This window comes from Nannobrachium achirus, assembly GCF_963921795.1.
Source record: "Nannobrachium achirus genome assembly, chromosome: 19".
NCBI lineage: Eukaryota > Metazoa > Chordata > Actinopteri > Myctophiformes > Myctophidae > Nannobrachium > Nannobrachium achirus.
The window spans coordinates 45,221,487-45,241,787 of NC_137826.1; the positions used below are offsets into that span (position 1 = coordinate 45,221,487).

General features: G+C 42.5%; 1 protein-coding gene across 1 annotated transcript in view; it reads right to left on the reverse strand.

Annotated features, from left to right (window-relative positions):
• Positions 1-20,301, reverse strand: part of LOC308304864 (voltage-gated potassium channel subunit beta-3-like) — a gene marked incomplete at both ends in the record, with an annotated part of 110,681 nt that overhangs the window by 18,399 nt on the left and 71,981 nt on the right. The window contains 2 exons of the mRNA XM_080749492.1: positions 10,221-10,306; positions 11,078-11,164. Coding sequence (XP_080605618.1) covers positions 10,221-10,306; positions 11,078-11,164 — 173 coding nt within the window. The remainder of the gene's footprint in view (positions 1-10,220; positions 10,307-11,077; positions 11,165-20,301) is intronic.

Genomic DNA, 20,301 nt, shown 5'->3' on the forward strand with positions numbered 1-20,301 from the left:
GGGTCAAAATAGCCGAATCGACAGAGAAGCAATCATAACGGCGGTGTCAAGTAAGCAGCTCCGCTTGGCACCGCGACACTGCAATTAAGTGCAGCGCTCTGTGGATTCTATAGGGTTGTGTGGTTAATGTAAAAAAAATAAGGAAAAAAAAGAAAAAGGTCCACACAAAGATTAGTCGGTCTCCCTGTAGTAACTCTGAGGACCCCCTGTTGATGACCCCTGCTCTAGACTTAGTAAACAAGACCTGAGTTGGCTTTGAACACTTCTTCCTCCCCTAAAATAGCTCATCTACAAGCTTGCAAATAAGCTCATTGATGAAGAGAATATATAGGGATGATGCTGCCCGTGGTTTATACAGTAAAGGTCTTTACACAGCAGCGAATTAGCGAAGCGTCGCGAAAAAGTGGAAGCTTGTATTGACTTTATAAGGCTTTAAAAAAAGTGAATTCTTCGCAAATAAGCTTTTCGCATATTCGCCGCTGCGCGCCGGTGTGTGAAGACCTTTAGTGCTGATATTTGCAACAAGGGGCCAGGCAGGCACCTGGGACATCTGAAGAAGTCTTAGATCTTCCTCCAGACGACCTTGACGAGGAAGAGCTTATAAGGGTCTCTAAACGTCACCTTTGGTGCTAATAATCTGTGAACTTCACCTTGCAGCTTTCCACAGTTTCCAGTGTCACCTCACAGCTTTACCTCTTGAGATGAACAGATCACTGCAGTCTGACGTCATTTACACATCTGTTTTTTAATATCATGTAAAATAAGAACGGTGTTCCAAAAATAAACAAATGATCCCTGCGGTTTGAAAGAAAACGCTAATGTTACTGCAGCTGAATTAGTTACATTTTCGACCAGAAACAGACTGTATCAAATATGAGTGACTGACTATCATAAACGATACAGAGCCACCTCCCTGACAATTATAGCAGAGACAATTGGTTTATTTTTGGAACACAATTCTTATATGAGACGATTTTAAGATGAGCCAATGTTATTCTCCTTAGAGAAATGACTTCCGCGACACAGGGGATGCTGTGTCGCAAACAGCCCAAAACAAACTAATTAGGGTTGTGCTTGGTCTTCCTCCTCTGACCCACCTTACCGATCATCACCACGAAAGCGTGGGATGGCTCAAAGTAGCTGACAGAGTACAGCATCTTGCAATGGGCCTGGTGTACAAGATACACTACACCTCCAAGATTCCCATGTACCTGACAAACTACTTCTTAAAGGTCAAGGATGTTCACGACCACAACACCAGAGGCAGCTCCACTAATCATCATCAACGTAGATTTAACACTAAACAAGGCTCTAACTCGTTCTCCTGCTACACCATCAACATGTGGAACGCCCTTCCTCAAGCCCTAAAGGAGAGCAAATCCCTAGCCTCCTTCAAAATTGGTATGAAAAGTCACCTTCAGACAGCTGCTACCCGTGACTTGTAAATAGACTAAGCCTAAGCCCCCATGCCCCCCCCCCCCCCCCTTTTTTTATTATTCTTTTTTCTGCCTTTGTATTTGATGTTATGCTTTTGAAACTGATATTATCCTAGATAAAGTACTATGTTCTATCCGTCTGTCTTTCAATGTTATATGAGATACTTAAAGTGTGGTTCCTGTGGAAATAAGCCTCGGCTTTCTAGGATCTCCTTTTAGTTGACCTTGTACCAGTGATTTGTACTGTCATGAAACTGTACTTTTTTCTATTGCAAACTTCTAATAAATTCTTCAATCAATCAATCAAAAAGCACTTTGAATGAATCAGCACTTTCTTTACCACCTGCTCTTTCTCTCTTTCTCTCTCTCTCTCTCTCTCTCCTTCTCTACTTTTTAATGTTTTTTTTATGCCTTTGCCTCTTCTTTTTAACATGTCTGTTGGTTTTAAACATGACATGACAAGCACCATGAGTTTTTGGAGAACCATATTTATTTCTCCCTTGAATGCCCTTGAATGCCTAGTGTGTATCATGGAAGTACCGATAAAAAACTGATTCTGATTCTGAAGGTGAAACGATGTTTTCGTACAAGCTCCCATATGTGTGTGCTTTTCAGGAGAGAGCAGAGGAGTGGAGATAGAAAGAAAGAACAAGGAAACACAAGGTCAGATATTCCAGCTGTTCCTGATATGAATAGAGATACTGCAGATACACAGTGCATGGTTAGAAGAGAATGCTATGGCATGAGGAGGTGAAAATACTATAGTAGTAACAGACACATGAGGTTAAAAATAGCATCACAGATATAATGCATAACGATGCATGGAAACCTCGATCATAATGTCCAAAAAAACATACTTTTCAGGAATCATATTCAAAAACAGTAAAAGTAGCAGATCTACAAGCTCAGATCAAGTATGGTGTTCATTTACAAAGAAATATATTACAGTAATATATTGAATGGTTCAGTTGATGTCTGTTTTATACTCTCACTGCACTATTTACATCACTATTCGTATTAACTTATAGCTGCACATTTTAATTACATTAATTATTTAACTTTTGGTGCTTTTTTCTTCTTTAAATTGCCTACTTGATCACACTAGAGCGTCACACTACACAGCATCAAAAGTAGCAGATCCACAAGCTCGTTTTGAGCTTGTAGATCTTCTACTTTTCTTACTTATCATTGTTCATTTACGTACCGCAATGGCACTTACAGTAAATATGTGAACCTTTCCTCCTAAGATACAGTATGGCGAGAGGAAAACTGGCGATTAGATTCCATTACAACAGCTTGAAAATGACGTTATAATTGACGTTTGACCACTTGAACCCCAGCATCCCTAACCTGACTCCGCCAGATGGTGGCATCAGGTTACAGCGACCCTATTCTGGTGGGAATACACCAAAAATAGCCGATCTGCTGTTTTTTGGGAAGGTTTGTTGGGTTTAAGTGGTTAAACTGAAGTGATCAAATATGATCAAAGAAATCTGAGGCATCCCTTGGACTTGTGTCACACCCACTTTGGACTGTCAATAAAGACAAGAAAAGCCCCCCCAAAACTATCGACAACAACAGTGAAAATCAATCATCTTTTTCTTTTTCACCTTGAGCCCCAGGCACTTGTGGGAGAACGCAAGGAGGCTGTGAGGACGGCTGTGTCGAGCACTTGCTTTAACTATTAAAAAATAGCAGATATACAAGCTCACAGTGTGGCACCGAGTGCCGCGCTGCGAGCTTGAAGATCTGCCATTTTTGAAAAATCGTGACATTTAGAATTTTGACCCGATTCTATAAGTGTCTTTTGAAACCACCTAAGATTTTTTGAAAAACCTATGTTTCTATGTCAGCAATCTGGCCAGCCATCGTCAAAGAAAAGGCCCTTTTCACTTCACTGGAGCTCAGTTAGCCTGTTCTTGAGAGACTACTATGTCAGTGGTTCTCAAACTTTTTCACGTGAAGGACCCCCAAACTGATATTTATTTGGCCACGGACCCCCATCTCAAAATATTTAGTTCCAGGGACCCCCCCAGAAGCAAAATTTTAGTTACAAACATTCGCTTTAAAAATACATAATATCCAAAGATTTGCACACATTTTCACGACTTTTCAAAAATAGCAGATCTACAAGCTCGCAGCGCGGCACTCGGTGCCGTGCTGTGAGCTTGTAGATCTGCTATTTTTCAATAGCTAAAGTATAAAATAATTAAGGTCCCTCCACCTTGGGCCCTGGTAACTCAGTCCCACTTACCCCCCCTTGTGACGCCCCTGGTGTCGAGCACTTCAAAGCACTCTGTTCTGCCCGGGGTGTAAAGAGACTCTTAAGGGCCGTTCTCCCACCAAGAATATGATCATGATGATAACCATAACGATAATGATAACTAATGTAAAACCATAACGATGCGAGCATCATCCACTCTGTCTAGGTGATGACCCTTAATGTTCTTCTGTAAACAGTGCTTTCCATTTGTGCCGGAGCCCCCAAATGCATTATTTATTTATGAACTGTTGTTGTTGCATTGCATCTCATACTAAAATACTTAAAAGAGTAGTTCACTCCCAAAATGACTTTTTCTCTATCGATTACTCGCGCCATGGAGACTTGAGTTCAATAATATATATATATCTTTTGTATTTGTCGCATTCCTAAAACAAACAAACAAAAAAAATCGATAGTAGTAAATGTACCCCTATTGATTCCGGATGGTGACCAAATGCATTTGTTATCAATGGGGGTACATTTATTTTATCTAAACAATCCTAAATGTCTCAATAGAAGTTGTACAAATTATATTGTATTAACATAATCTAACTGGCGGCCCGGGGGCCACATGCGGCCCTCACCTTCACTTAATGCAGCCCACAGGTTGATATTGGAGTACTGATTATTATTGATTGATTGATTTGATTTCAGCTGTTACAATTCCAAACATGGAAAAATCAGTCTATATAGCTAAATGACTAGCATTAAAATGTTATTGTATTTTTATATGTCCAATGTATTTGTATTAAGTTCATAATAACATAAGAACATATAAATGCATTTGAATTTTTTTGAAAAAAGAAGAAAAAAGTTACTTTTCAGGATTCCCATTCAAAAATAGCAAAAATAGCCGAACTACAAGCTCAAAAATCTTGTAGATCGGCTATTTTTGCTATGTATATGCATTGTGGCCCTCTGGAGTGAGTGTGAAAATGTAGTGGCCCTCTCTATCATCAAAGTTGCCCACCCCTGATCTACCTACCCTATTATAGGATAATAATCCTAATCCCCCCCCCCCCCCCCCTTTTTTTTTTTACCTTTACTTTTATAGCTAGTTTTTCCTAAGTTATTTGACTTGGACTACTCAGAAAAGCGTAAAATGTATGTATTATTATTATTATGCATACATGGGGCTGTCACAATTATTACATAATCGCATAATTGCATAATCGTCATAATCGTTTCCATGTTGAGAAATGTTAATATAGTTACAAACACTTTCAAAAAGTAGTGGAAATAGCAGATCTACAATCTCACAACGCACCGCGATGCGACACGTTGTGAGCTTGTAGATCGGCTTGTAGATTTCCACTATCAATGTTCTTTTTTTGTGACCGTAGGTCGCATTTACTATCAAAAGCTCCACCGGCTGTCCGTGCGTCAGTCAGTGAGTCCGTCACACTTTTGCCCTGCTCATATCTCCACAACCGTTGCCCCGATCCATGCCAGATTTTGCACACACACTCCTTGACTGCCAAACTACAACCTCCAAGGACCCCCGGAGCCCCAGGGACCCCCAGGTCCCTGGGGGACCCCCAGATGTAAAAAATGACCAAATGTGCTCACACGTCACACGTCACACTTTTTCCCTGCTTATATCTCCGCACCCGTTGACCCGATCCATGCCAGATTTTACACACACACACTCCTTGCCTGCCAAACTACAACCTCCAAGGACCCCCGGAGCCCCAGGGACCCCCAGGGACCCCCGGACCCCCGGAGGGACCCCCGGAGGGACCCCCGGAGCCCCAGGGACCTGGGGACCCCCAGATGTAAAAAATGACCAAATGTGCAAAAATGACCAAATGACCACCCCAACGGTGCTGCTCACGGGGAATTCCCGGGGACCACCGACTCCTGGTGCTCCAGAACGGATGCAAAAGTGGTGGCGCCCCCAGTGGAGGACCCCCTGCCACTGCAGCGCACATACAATGCCGTAACTCGGGCTAGGAGCGACCGGGAGAGCCGGGCCGGTACCTATTCGTCCGCCTCGGCGGCGCGGAGACCCCACCCCTCATTTCTCACATGGCCCTCTTCTAGCGCCACCATGAGGCCGATTCTTGCAAAACACATTTTTGGACACTGCTCCTACAATTTTGCCCCTATTATCACGAAACTCGCTACACAGTATGTCTACACTCATGTCATCAACATGGATCCCTCCACATTTTTTGGGGACACTGCTCCCTACTCTTTGTGTATACATGTGACCTACGGTCGCTTATCTCCCGATTAGGGAGTCTTACTGGTAAGTATAACATTTTCAAACATGTCAGTAATTTCTTTGTATATTTAGGTTATGTGTCATGATTGCCATGTGCAACTTCAAAGCCTAAAAGCCAAACAGAAATGTAATTGTCAACGACAAATGCACAATTAAATCGTCAATCGCAATTATTTGAGTGACAATTAATCGTCATGTAAAATGTCATAATTGTGACAGCCCTATGCATACAGGCATTTTACTATATCGTGCCGCTTTAAATAGGTGTTTAAGTGTTTAAACTGCTCCTCATTTCGCTGGACTCACTGCTGGCCTTTAGAAGTGCACAGCACAGCGTAGGATATATTGTGTAAGACAAGCCCCTGGCTCGCGGCTCAGAGCTCTGAGGGCATTCATACTCCATCCATCAGCTCCGTGTCAGCGCTGTGAGACAGTAATGACACGGTGTGAGCCAGCGGGTCGGCCGGCGGGCCAAGCCGCGCTCGCCGCCTGCCAGCGCCTTCTCTCTCTCACGTTACTGTACGTCCACCACCGGGCCAAGAGATCTGGCTCGCTGCACGGGCCTTGTCTTTACACACTGTAAATATCCCATTTAGGCCTAGAATTATTGAATGCTTTAACCAGTGAAAAATAGCAGATATACAAGCTCACAGCGCGGCACCGAGTGCCGCGCTGCGAGCTTGTAGATCTGCTATTTTTGAAAAAGTCGTGAAAATGTGGGCAAATCTTTGACTATATGTATTTTCAAAGCGAATGTTTGTAACTAAAATTTTGCTTCTGGGGTGGTCCCTGGAACTAAATATTTTGAGATGCGGGTCCGTGGCCAAATACATATCATTTTGGGGGTCCTTCACATGAAAAGGTTTGAGCACCACTGACATAGTAGTCTCTCAAGAACAAACTAACTGAGCTCCAGTTAAGTGAAAAGGAGCTTTTCTTTGACGATGGCTGGCCCGATTGCTGACATAGAAACATAGGTTTTTCAAAAAATCTTAGAAGGATTCAAAAGACACTTATAGAATCGGGTCAAAATGCCAATTTTCACAATTTTTCTAAAATAGCAGATCTACAAGCTCGCTGTGAGCTTGTATATCTGCTATTTTTCAATAGTTAAAGCATGATAATGATACACAATAATGTGTACCCATTCTAAATGGGATATTATTAGTATGGCTCCACGGAATTCTTCAAAGACAAGAGGAGTTATATTGTGCTTGAGTTATACGTTGTCATATACGGTACTCACACTTGAGTTATACTTTGTTGTATATGGCACACTCATCGTCGCTGTCTGGCAGAAAACATTCATCTCCTTATTTTAGCGTTTTATGGTTTTTGTTGTAAATTAACGCCCCTACTTGATCATACACGCTACAGCGCTGCACAAAAGCATCAAAAGTAGCTTGACACGTGACGTTTTGGCTTGCAGATCTGCTACTTTTGATGCTTTTGAATTTGAGTCCTGAAAAGAGATTAAATATTATTATGGCTTCACTGACATTTTCAAAGACAAGAGGAGTTTTATACTTTGTAATATACGGTACGTAATATACTTGATTTATATACTGTGTGCTGAAAACTATATTTTCGTAGGAGATGCGAGAAGAAGAACAACTATGTCCCCAATCCCCCGCACAAAACTTTTCAGAATTACGTGGTTTCATGCATCCTGCGCAGTGCACACACATTACAAAGCATTTTAACCGAGTCGGTGAGTTAAAGGAATTATAGGTAACTTTAAGACTATTAAAAAAAATATATATGTATCCACGAGTTTCCAACGCCCCATAGTGCATTGCGCAAACGTCTGCATCGAGGTTCCGCCGCCGATTTACAAGCTCACAACGGGTTGCATCTGCGACGCGACGTGAGCTTGTATGTCTGCTGTTAAACCCGGAAGTTTGGTCCTGATAGTCTCCAGTAAACTCCCGCGGAAACTTGTGGATACATTTTTAGCAGTAATTTCCCTTCATCAGTAACTATATTATTGTGCTGGGGTGTTTCCTTGCAGAAAGACACATCCCCTGGCTGTATTTCTGTTCTGTTCCACTCTTTATGTTGACATTAAATGTCAACAGAAACAGTGGAGGGACGTTTTTGTCAGGGGGAGGTCAGGCAAAGCTCTTAATTGCTCCCTTTGAACTTCAAAGGGGTTGTGCACTGAGGTAATTGATTGGGCCATAAAAGTGTCAAGTCCTCATTAGTGATCTCTCTAATCAATGAAAGCATCAAAGACAACTACCTGTTTGATGCCTGTCATAGAGGGGAGGGGGAGGGGGGAATGTTTTTGTGTACACACAAGCTTGCATATTTTTCCTTTAATATAGCCAGATTGCAGGGATGAACTCTGCAGATTGTTTTAACCATAATGGTTGCTGTTGTCTCTAATGCGTCCTTCAGTGGTTCTACATGATCGTACCCTTCTCCTGCAATTCTGCTTCTAATAATAATAATGTTCTGATTTTCCCTAAATTGTCTTATTTATGTCTTTGATTTTGAGCCCCGCTAATGAGAACTCTGAAGCTCCTTACACTTCGGGGGTGGGGGCCTTTTTCTGTGCCATTAATTAGAATTCTTGTTTGTGTAATGATGGCATCATAGAACGGGAATTTTACACAGCGTTAAAGCGATGCAATTTTAATTCAGAACAACATCTGTTTTTCTGACCTTTTGAATTACACCAACATTAATGAATAGCTCATGCAAAACTATACTTTATATGAATAGTTTTTATGCTTTTTTTTGGTATCGTTTATTCATCACGCCCTCTAGAGACGTACAAACACCACATTTCTTCGCCAAAGACAGCCGATATAGAAGCTCACAACGAGTCATATTGTGTCACCCACAGTATAGCCGAAGCTTGTAGATCTGCTACTTTTGGCTAATGTTCCGCCAAGACTATGGAACAAACCACTTTGGTCTGGCAGGGCGGCTTTAATCTGGTTGTCAGATCTTTTTTTTTACCTTGTGCCAACTACACTCAGTGGTGGAAAAAATACTCACATTCTTTAAGTAAAAGTATCAATACTGAAATGTAGAAATACAAGTAAAAGTCCGGAATTCAAAATGTACTTGAGTAAAAGTACTAAAGTATTGGTCTCAAAATGTACAGTAGTACAAAATGTTTGAAAATAGCAGATCTACAGGCTCACAACGTGTCGCGATGTGTGGCGTTGAGCTTGAAGATCTGCTATTTTCAAATGGCCTACGTATAAAATAGGGTTAAAGTGGTTAATGTACAGTATGTTTTATAATATTATAAGTTACTTTGCACTACACTGACTACACTATGTGTAGGAGTGTAGCCTATGTAATGGATAGACCCTCCAAAAAAAAAAAGCGATTATGCGATTGCATAATTTCCCGCATGATCAGCCAAATGCCACAGATTATCCGAGGGTCACATTATTTTCAAAAAGGCAGCATAATCGCACATTTCCATATTTCGGAACTATTTCACCGCATAAAATCACATAAACCCTGCATAATTTTCAGCCTATTTTGCACGTCACATTATTTCCCTACTTTTCACATATTTCGCAACTTTACGCAATTTCACCACATAAAATCACAATAAACCTTGCATATTACATTGCAAAATCAATGATTTTAGTCTGCATAATCAAGGATTTTTGCTCATGTTTCTCTGGAGCAGGGATCGCAACCTTTTTGAAATGAAGTGCCATGTTTTTATTTTCTAGTGCCATGTCAACATAAATTTTAATGACAAAAATGTTGACATATTTTGATTGGCCGGACATTCTTATAACGATCATTAGACCCAGAGCAATAATCCATCTATCTCCCCGACTCCTTACGCCAGTCAGAGTTTTAATGATGTAGAATTTTGTGCAAGATGTTATTTGCTATAAATTAGCTAACTTCATTTAATTGACCAGTGACCACGTTTAAAAAAAGTTAATAACACATATTTTGACATAGATTGGCAGGACATTGTTATAATGATCATTAGACCCAAAGCAATAACCCATCAATCCCCCTGACGCCCTCCCCAGTCAGAGTTCAGAGTTTTAATGAATGTAGAATTTTGTGCAAGATGTAATTTGCTATAAATGAGCTAACTTTATTTAATTGACCACGTTTAAAAAAAAATGTTTTTAAAATAAAAATCCTCTCTTTCACACTTCTGCCAGTGTGCCGGTGATCACCCTCCCCGTTGCCAATGTTGGCACCCGTGCCTAAGGTTGACTACCCCTGCTCTGGAGGGTCTAAATGGACTGTGGTTGCATTGTAGGAGGTGTGAATGTCGATGATGGATGCTCCCACTCACCATGATCTCCATGGCGCTCCAGCGGGACGTCCCCCAGTACATGGCCATACCCTGGTTGATGACGAACGTCATGGCCCGCACCACCTCTGAAAATCACACCACATATTTTTTAGGCCTAGAATTATTGAATGCTTTAACCAGTGAAAAATAGCAGATATACAAGCTCACAGCGCGGCACCGAGTGCCGCGCTGCGAGCTTGTAGATCTGCTATTTTTTTTTAAGTCGTGAAAATGCGTGCAAATCTTTGAATATTTGGGTGGTCCCTGGAACTAAATATTTTGAGATGGGGGTCCGTGGCCAAATAAATATCATTTAGGTGGTCCTTCACATGAAAATGTTTGAGAACCACTGACATAGTAGTAGTCTCTCAAGAACAGACTAACTGAGCTCCAGTTAAGTGAAAAGGACTTTTCTTTGACGATGGCTGGCCAGTTTGCTGACATAGAAACATAGGTTTTTCAAAAAACCTAAGAAGGATTCAAAAGACACTTAGAGAATCGAGTCAAAATTCTAATTTTCACGATTTTTCAAAAATAGCAGATCTACAAGCTCGCAGCACAGCACTCTGTGCCGCGCTGTGAGCTTGTATATCTGCTATTTTTCAATAGTTAAAGCATAAAATAATGATACACAATAATGTGTAATAATACCCGTTCTAAATGGGTTAACAAGTTTTTTATCATAGACTGGGTGATAAGGTCCCTGTCACACAATACTTTTCAGATCCTTGACATGAGAACCCCTGATTTACGTCCTACTGTAGATCAGTGGTTCTCAACCTTTTCAGGCTTAACATTGAGGATTCTACTGTGTGATATTAACGGAATAATGGAATAATGAAAGTAAACTCACTGACCTTCCATAGGACTGTTGACGTCGTTTCTGTTGGCGAATACGATGTCCACGTAGTCTAGCTGGAGTCTGGACAAGGAGCCTCTCAAACCTGTCAGAATCGGAATCATCAGTAATCGCAAACGCCATCATTATCATCATTATCATCATCACTGGTTCACAACATCAGGTTCGGGGACCACCAGGGGTCCAAATGGACTCTTTACGGGCTTGTAACTCTGTAGAGTGTACAAATAGTTCCATTTGTACACTGACAATTCACCCTTTGTTAGCCTTCTGGTTGGTCCCTGACTGACCAACCAGCAGGCTCCATCTGCCTTGTCCCGCCTTGAATTTGCTAAAACATAATTTTTAATTTAAAAACATTTAAAAACACGCTGAGTCACTATACTGTCACTGAGAGGCTCCATTTTACTGAAACCAAGTTTGAAATTAGAATTGAACACACAGAATAACGATACGAAGCAACTGAATTAAAATGGTAGTGGATGGAGTGTCCCACCGAATGTCGCACCAAGACACAGCAACCAATGGGTGTGAAGAGGGGCGGGACAACGGGCGGGACTTGACAAAGGGTGAATTGAAAGTGTAGATTGGGGTTCATGTGGTTTTAGTCCAGTGATATTCAAACTATTTTATTCCAAGGACCCCCAGTTATTAGCCTCAGTGGTCCCCGAACCACAGCTTAAGAACTTACATCATCATCATCACCATCATCAGTTTAATTTTTTTTTGCTGATTCTCTTCTATGCTCCATTACATGCTCATCATCATTTATTCATTTATGTATTCATTTATTTATTATCTCCTCCTATACCTGAAGGCCAGGGCCGGAGATTATGTTTCCCGCCCCTGTGTGTGTGTGTGTGTGTGTGTGTGTGTGTGTGTGTGTGTGTGTGTGTGCGTGTGTGCGTGTGTGCGTGTGTGCGTGTGTGTGTGTGTGTGTGTGTGTGAGTGTGTGAGTGTGTGTGAGAGTGAGAGAGAGAGAGAGAGGTAATCTTGCAAATTACTGCACCGATCAGCATTACTGTTTGTGTACACTATCAGTAGGTGAAGGAACACACTCCACAGTTTATGAATCAGCCTCATGTACATTGCTGTAGTTTGGTAAAATCCTTTTATCAGCAAATTTTAACATTGTGTGTGTGTGTGTGTGTGTGTGTGTGTGTGTGTGTGTGTGTGTGTGTGTGTGTGTGTGTGTGTGTGTGTGTGTGTGTGTGCGTGCGTGCGTGCGTGCGTGCGTGCGTGCGTGCGTGCGTGCGTGCGTGCGTGCGTGCGTGCGTGCGTGCGTGCGTGCGTGCGTGCGTGCGTGCGTGCGTGCGTGCGTGCGTGCGTGCGTGCCTGCGTGCGCGCGTGCGCGTGTTATTTTTTAGTAAATGAACATCCTACTTGACCATACTACAGCGTCACACAAAAGCATCATCCAAAACTCAACACAAATTGCCACATGGTCTTGACGTCCACAGTGCCGCCGCTACCATGACGAGCACGACAATTAGAGTGAAAGTGATGATGCAAACATAACACACTCGTGCTTATATGGAGAGCTCAAGAGCTTATGGACGTACTTGGTGACATCATCGTCCAAATTAGTACAATGGCACCAGCACAACTACATAGCAAGATATGGAGTAAGATAGGAAATGACCGTTTTGCCTACCCAGGACGGAGATGCGAGAGACTAGGAAAGTCTTTTGCACCGGCTGCTCTCAAGCTGTACAACGTTTGAAGAGGACTACCTTCCTAACCTAGGACGGTAGTACTGGAACTTTAGTTTCACTGACTCTGACCTCTAAGGACCTTCCAGGGAGGGTGCTCTTGTGCGTCTTGCTGCGTCACCCTCTCTTGTTTCTTTATTTTTTCTACTTCTATCTATCTATCTATCTATCTATCTATCTATCTATATCGCAACCACACTAATAATAATGATAAATGGGAACTTAAAGTATACAACATTTCACTGATCTAAGAAACTCAAACGATTGATCGACTGATCATTAGAATACACATGCAGCACTCGACCAGCCATCTGTCGAGTGCCCACAAATCATCATCCTATAGTCCTACTGTCCTACAGCAGTGGTTTTCAACCTCTTTCATATCAAGGTCCATTATTTATCTATTCAGCATTTGAGCCACGGACCCCCATTTGATGAGTTGTAACCTCTCACCCAAAATAATCATATTTTAACTGGGGACCCCCCACCCTGACGAGCACTAAGGGGTTGAGGCATTACAGTCAGTATAACACGGTTCTCAGATCTACATGCTCACAATGCCTCGCAATTATTTTCACAATTTCAGCCTCTAATATTTGGCAATTTGACCAATGTATAATTTGTCATTTCAGATGTAATTTAAAAGTCCTTTTGTTGGGTTGTTTACTGTTCAGTGAGAAAACAATATTTCACATTTAAGTTAATCATCTGGGGACCCCCCCAAAATAATTTGGGGACTCCCCTGGGGTACCGATCCACAGGTTGAGAACCACTGATCTAAGGGTTCATTTACACCACATACAACGGTTTTACCGTTGGATTATGCCACATACAAAAATCACAGCACAGTACTTGCGCACTCTGCTGTCGCAAGTAATAATACAAACTGATTTAGCGCTTTTCTTAATACCCAGAATCAATGGGGGAAATGAATTCACTACTATGATGTTTTAGCCAATGAGGAAAAAGCTGCATAAAGGTGACGTCACAGAGAATGCTGCTTCCTCATTGGCTAAAAGTTCCTCCCAAAGTTGGAACAGAACAACAGTGTATTGCCCTATAGGCCAGGGGTTCCCAAACCTTTTTGTCTCAGGGCACCCCATGAATATTTTTTTAATCCGAGGCACCCCTACATTATAATTTTCACTCCCAGCATCTTATATTTATAGCATATCGTCGTTGTCAGGTGGAAACCTTGTATGTCCAAAACCGTTTGTTTTGTATTTATCATCTATAAAATGTACTAAACTAGTGAAAACAGCAGATCTACTTGTAGATCGGCTGTTTTCACTAGTTTTGTGCGACAGTCCTGTATGATGAAGCAGGGCTTTGCTTTACCAAAAGACGTACACATTTGAAACTTGGAGATACAAGTTTTCTGCCCGACAGTGACGATATTTTAGTGATTATGTTGCGAGGAAAACGTTGAGATAATGGCCATTTTGGTTAGAACTGACTGAAAATAACTTTGTACTTCAAGTTTAAAATTATACTAAATATGTTTTCAAGTGTCCAAATGAATTCCAAATATTATCAAATGATCTCACGGCACCCCTGGACTGCCGTCGCGGCACCCCAGGGTGCCCCGTCACCCACTTTGAAAACCCCTGCCCTATAGGCAACCACACTGGGAACTGAAATCCATCTTACCATTTATATTAGACTAGTCCTTACCAGTCCTTACTCGTTTATGCCTTACCCATATATTTATAGTCATGTGAAGCTTGACAAATCCTCATCATTAAACCTCACCAAACGTAAAGGATTAGTTCCAGACGTGTGTGTGTGTGTGTGTGTGTGTGTGTGTGTGTGTGAAGAATGACCAAAAGTTCACTGTTCTATTGTGTAAAAAGGTTAACAAAAAGCAGGTGCACTTTCCTGGGAAAAAAATGTCAGGCCTAAAACAATAGCTTGTTGCCTATAGCAACGACACTAATAATAAAGTACTATAGTACAGGTGCTATAGTATTATAGTGCAGTTGGGCATAAATGGAAACCTAAAGTATACTACGTTACACTGATCTAAGCCGCAACTCAATTGATTGATGATTGATTGACATAAACGTTCTCGGAAAAGGCACATCTGGCCCATCTGTACATTCAAGATTTTATAGTGGGCCCTGATCCCGAGAAGGTTGTGAACCACTGTCCTACCGTGTCAAATCATCCTACATAATCCTATGTAGGTCTATTGATGAGGTCAGTGACAGTTCTCTGAAGAGCCTTCTTGATAACTCCCTTCAAGGTTATCCTCTTCTTCTTACTGTCCAGCAGCCTGTCCACCTCGTTGGTCAGTTGTATCACCTCGTCCTTCAGAACCCTTATTTCCTTGTCTTTCACTTTCATGTTATTCTTGCACTTGTCTATTGCCTCTGCCTTTTCGGCCGCTTCGTCCTTCAGTTTTGCATTCTCGGCCGCACATTTCTCCAGATTCCTTTCCGTTTCCCTGAGCACCTTAAGCTCCTCCTGCAGCGTGGTCTTTGTAGCGGTCAGCTCGTCTTCTAGATCTTCGCCCCTGTTCTGCACTGTGAAAAGGTTTTCTGTGATCGCCTTCTTCTCTGCAAACAGGTCCTCTCTCTCCTTCATCCAGTTCCCGTCTTTTGATCCCATCAGGGTCCTAAAGCCCTCTGCCATGGCGTACTTCTCAATTCCCCAAAGCTGCTCCTGGGAGGACCATTCTCCCTTCATGCTGTCCCGTTCACGCTCCAGCTTCTCTGTCTCCTCTGCAGTTTCCGTCAAGGCCTTTTGGTTGGAGACCAGGGAGCTTTGCACTTGTTGGAACTTGTCCCTTGTGGCTTTCAGCGTTTCCTCCATGTCTATGATCTTCTGGACTAGTGTGTTAAACTTCAGCGCCAACGTCTGATTTTCTCTGAACTGTTTCTGTCTCTCCTGGATCAACTTGTCGTTCACTTCCATCTCATTCCGGATGTCCTGGAACTCACTGGCCAACTCCTTGAAGTGAGCCTGGAAACCTTTCCTGAGGCGCTTTTGATCGGAACCCATGGAGGATATAATTTCCTGCAAGGCATCTATGTTCTTGCGGACCTTCTCTTTCTCTTTCTTAGCCTCAGTGCCCACAAGTTCCTTGCATTTTTCTTCCAAGTCTTTATGGTTCGAGACGAGTGACTCTTTCATTTTCGTGAAATTGTCCATTTCGGTGGTCAGTGTGTCCTTCATGGCTTGCATCGCACGTTTCTCCTCTTTCAGTTGGCTGTTTTGAAAGACGATCTGGTTGATCTGTGCTACCGTCATTTGAGCGACCTGTAGCTCCTGAGACAAAGTCTGATTTTCTATCCTTAGCTCATTCAACCCCGGTTTCTGTGCTGTCTGCTGAGGTGAGACAGATTCCTCCTTGAGTTTCTTCTTCGGAGACTTCGGATACTCACTCTTGTATGGGGAGTGTCCGCCTATTCCTGGGTACTGTCCCATTGTTCCTCGGTCCCGCCCAACTGCTGACATGTCACCAGCCCTCTCTTGCGGACTCTTGGCTTGTCGATCTAAGAGAGTCTCACTCTCTGTCTGGCCAGCTGCTAAGATCTTCTTCTGCTCTTCACTGAGCTCGTCACTCCCCTTGACACCGCGGATTAGAGTTGGATTCTGTTCCACCGGGCGGTTGAGAGTCTTCCCATAAATATTTTTAAAATTATCTGCGCGGAACTTAAACAACTGTTTTGCGCGCTGGATCTGCTTGTGGTCTTTCTTCTTTGATTTGTCTCCCATCCTCTGCGGTCGAAAGAACGATGGTCGATTGTCAAACATCATGCTCTCCATGATGGTACTCTCCTACGCCTATATCGAATGACAGTCAAAGATCTGGAAATGTGAATTTAAACCGATGATGTAAACATAACACAGTGATTCTATATATGGAGAGCTCAAGAGCCTATGGATGTACTTGGTGACATCAACGCCCAAATTAGTACAACAACACACCTACTAGACTACCACTGTGCTGGATGGCAGCTGCCTCAGACGAACTCCTGAGGTCTGGAAGATGTTCGTTTGCATACTGCGTTGGGTGATTCTGTATGTGGCGTATCTGTCTGTCTCTCTGTCTGTGTTTACGTCAGCCTATGGGAAAACCCTGGAAGCTTTGCAAACTGGTAATAACTAGAAAGATGCAATTTTGGGAAACTGCAAGTGTTGTTGCTGTGATTCCGCTGGGAAATGAATTCCGTCTTACCATTTATATTAGATATTTTGATGTCAAGTGAAGCATGACCAAACCCGGATAAGCTGCCCAACCCGAGTAACATTACTCCGAAAGTTTACAAAACACAGGACCGAATACAATAGTGTGTTGCCTATAGCAACCACACTAATAAGTAAAGGTTTGAAATCTAGTTTTAAATCAGGCTTAAGTCATGATGTATTTTTGTATGTGTGGGTCCTGGGGAGACACCAAATTGATATCGACAAGTTGCAATTTTGATTGCATTTGTTACTAGGACGTCTGGGATTAGAAACATGATATGGAAGAAAGTGAAGTCTGGGATTAGAAACATGATATGGAAGAAAGTGATAGGAGAATGTCACTAAAGTCGGGATGGAGGATAGAGGAGGGCATCTTCATCAAATTCAAAGAAAAGTGGGTGAGAACAGGAGATGTATGGGAAGCAGGAGAGAGGTCATCACAACAAGGCTAAGACTGGGGAGCAGTGCATTAAATAATACATCCTATTTAATTGGCTCTCGGATAAACAGAAGGGCACAGTAATGCAACAATTAAGGATGCCAGCGGCCATTAACCCCAACTAGACTGCACTCTGTCGAGGTGCCAACTTACGTCTTGTGCACTCATGGCCATGTATGGCTATGGCCTACTTGTGTGCCAGCAGTGCGTGCCTTGTTATTTATATTATTTCTTTATTGAAAGAGCTGTCGTCAAGATTGAAGGAAGAAAGTGAAAGTGGCGTCACGAAGCAAAAAGCGTTGAGCTGACAGAGGAGGGGGGACAATGAGTACATCAGAGAACATGGGTTACCTACAGTCTCAGAATGAAGGGAATATCCGCACTCTCTTGAATGTTGACTTTTTAAAATTATTTATTTATTTAAGCATGCACAGCAGCAGCAGTCTATTTAGAGAAACGGACGCGTTTCGGCCTACTGGCCTTCCTCAGCGTTTCAAACTATCATGAGTCAGTCAGAACTGACTTATATAGCCAAGCAATAGGTTGTACAGCTGCATCTCATCAAGGGGAATTAATCCCACATTTCATACATATTCATAGTTACAAAGAGTCTATAATAAAACATATTTCAAAAATATACAATGACATATATAGTTTCCACAGTCAGTGCAGTCAAATATTTCATTTTACAAAAAACAATTCAATAATAATTCTTCGTTCATTCCCTTAGGAAACTCTGTATTCAGAGCATGGATCCAGTAAGCTTCCCTTTGGAGTAGTAACTTGTCCCTGTCTCCACCTCTTCTTGGGGAGTTAACAAGTTCAATACCTTGAAATCTCAAAGTGCAAATATCATGCTTAACCATATTAAAATGCCTTGCAAATGCCTTATCTACAGTCTCAAACAACAGCAGCATTCCCTGCTACCTGGTGGCCGTGAGGATATTACAAGTGGGCCCCAAAATAATTGGCAAAACACTAAATACCGTATTATAAATAACTAGAGGCGGCCAAGCCCGCTCCACACCCAGTAGGCCAGGTGAGCCGTCACTCACGCCCACCACTAATCGTATCCCAGTGGTTCTCCCTCGAGGTTCCTTGAGCGGGTGGTCCAAACGGATCCTTGCAAGGTCTGTAACTCTGAGAGTGTACAAATGTAACCATACCCATGGTCCATTTGGTTCCATTTGTGCACTCTCAGAGTTATGAAAGTTTGTAAGTTGTTTTTTAGTAAGGTATATGATGTCACGTGAAGCTTGACCCAACATGGAGACACCACCCTTTGGCTAATTAATAGACAGATAGATATATAACATTAATGTAAATAATAAAAATATTTATGATAAATGGGAACTTAAAGTATACTACATTATACTGCTCTAAGCAGCAACTCAATTGATTGATTGATGATTGATCATTAAAATAAACATGCTCTGAAAAGGCACTCGACTACCCATATGTCCATTTAACACATTCAAGATCTTTAAGTGAACCACTGTCCTACAGTATCAAATCCTCCTACATAATCCTACTGTCCTACAGTATCAAATCATCCTACATCATCCTACTGTCCTAGAGTATCAAATCATCCTACATCATCCTACGTGTCACTGTTTAGCAAACGAGTCAACATTGATGACGCGATCGATAGTTTTCTGAAGATAATTCTTGATAACTCCCTTCAAGGTGAACTTCTTCTTCTTCTTACTGTCCAGCAGGCTGTCCAGCTCGTTGCTCAGTTGTATCACCTCGTCCTTCAGAACCCGGATTTCGTTGTCTTTCACTTTCATGTTATTCCTGCACTTGTCTATTGCCTCTGCCTTTTCGGCTGATTCGTCCTTCAGTTTTGCATTCTCGGCCACACATTTCTCCAGATTCTTTTCCGCTTCCCTGAGCGTCTTTAGCTCGCCCTGCAGCGTGGTCTTTGTAGCGGTCAGCTCGTCGTCTAGATCTTCGCCCCTGTTCTGCGCCATGAAGAGGTTTTCTGTGATCGCCTTCTTCTCTGCAAACAGGTCCTCTCTCTCCTTCATCCAGTTCCTGTCTTTTGATCCGATTAGGGTCCTGAAGCCCTCTGCCATGGCGTACTTCTCAATTCCCCAACGCTGCTCCTGGGAGGACCATTCTCCCTTCATGCTGTCCCGTTCACGCTCCAGCTTCTCTGTCTCCTCTGTAGTTTCCGTCAAGGCCTTTTGGTTAGAGACCAGGGAGCTTTGCACTTGTTGGAACTTATCCCTTGTGGCTTTCAGTGTTTCCTCCATGTCTGTGATCTTCTGGACTAGTGTGTTAAACTTGTGCGCCAATGTCTGATTCTCTCTGAACTGTTTCTGTCTCTCCTGGATCAACTTGTCGTTCACTTCCATCTCATTCCGGATGTCCTGGAACTCACTGGCCAACTCCTTGAATTGAGCCCGGAAACCTTTCCTGAGGCGCTTTTGATTGCAACCCATGGAGGTTAGCATGTCCTGCAAGGCATCTATGTTCTTGCAGACCTTATCTTTCTCTTTCTTGGCCTCAGTGCCCACAAGTTCCTTGCATTTTTCTTCCAAGTCCTTATGGTTTGAGATGAGCGACTCTTTCATTTTGGTGAAAGTGTCCATTTCGATGGTCAGTGTGTCCTTCATGGCTAGCATCTCCTGTTTCTCCTCTTTCAGTTGGCTGTTCTGCAAGACAATCTGGTTGATCTGCTCTACCGTCATGTGCGCGACCCGTAGCTCCTGAGACAAAGTCTGATTTTCGATCCTCAGCTCATACAACCTGTGCTGTGCTGTCTGCTTAGGTGAGACAGATTCCTCCTTGAGTTTCAGATACTCACTCTTGAAGTATGGGGAGTGTCCGTCTATTCCTGGGTACGGTCCCACTTTTCCTCGGTGCCGCCCG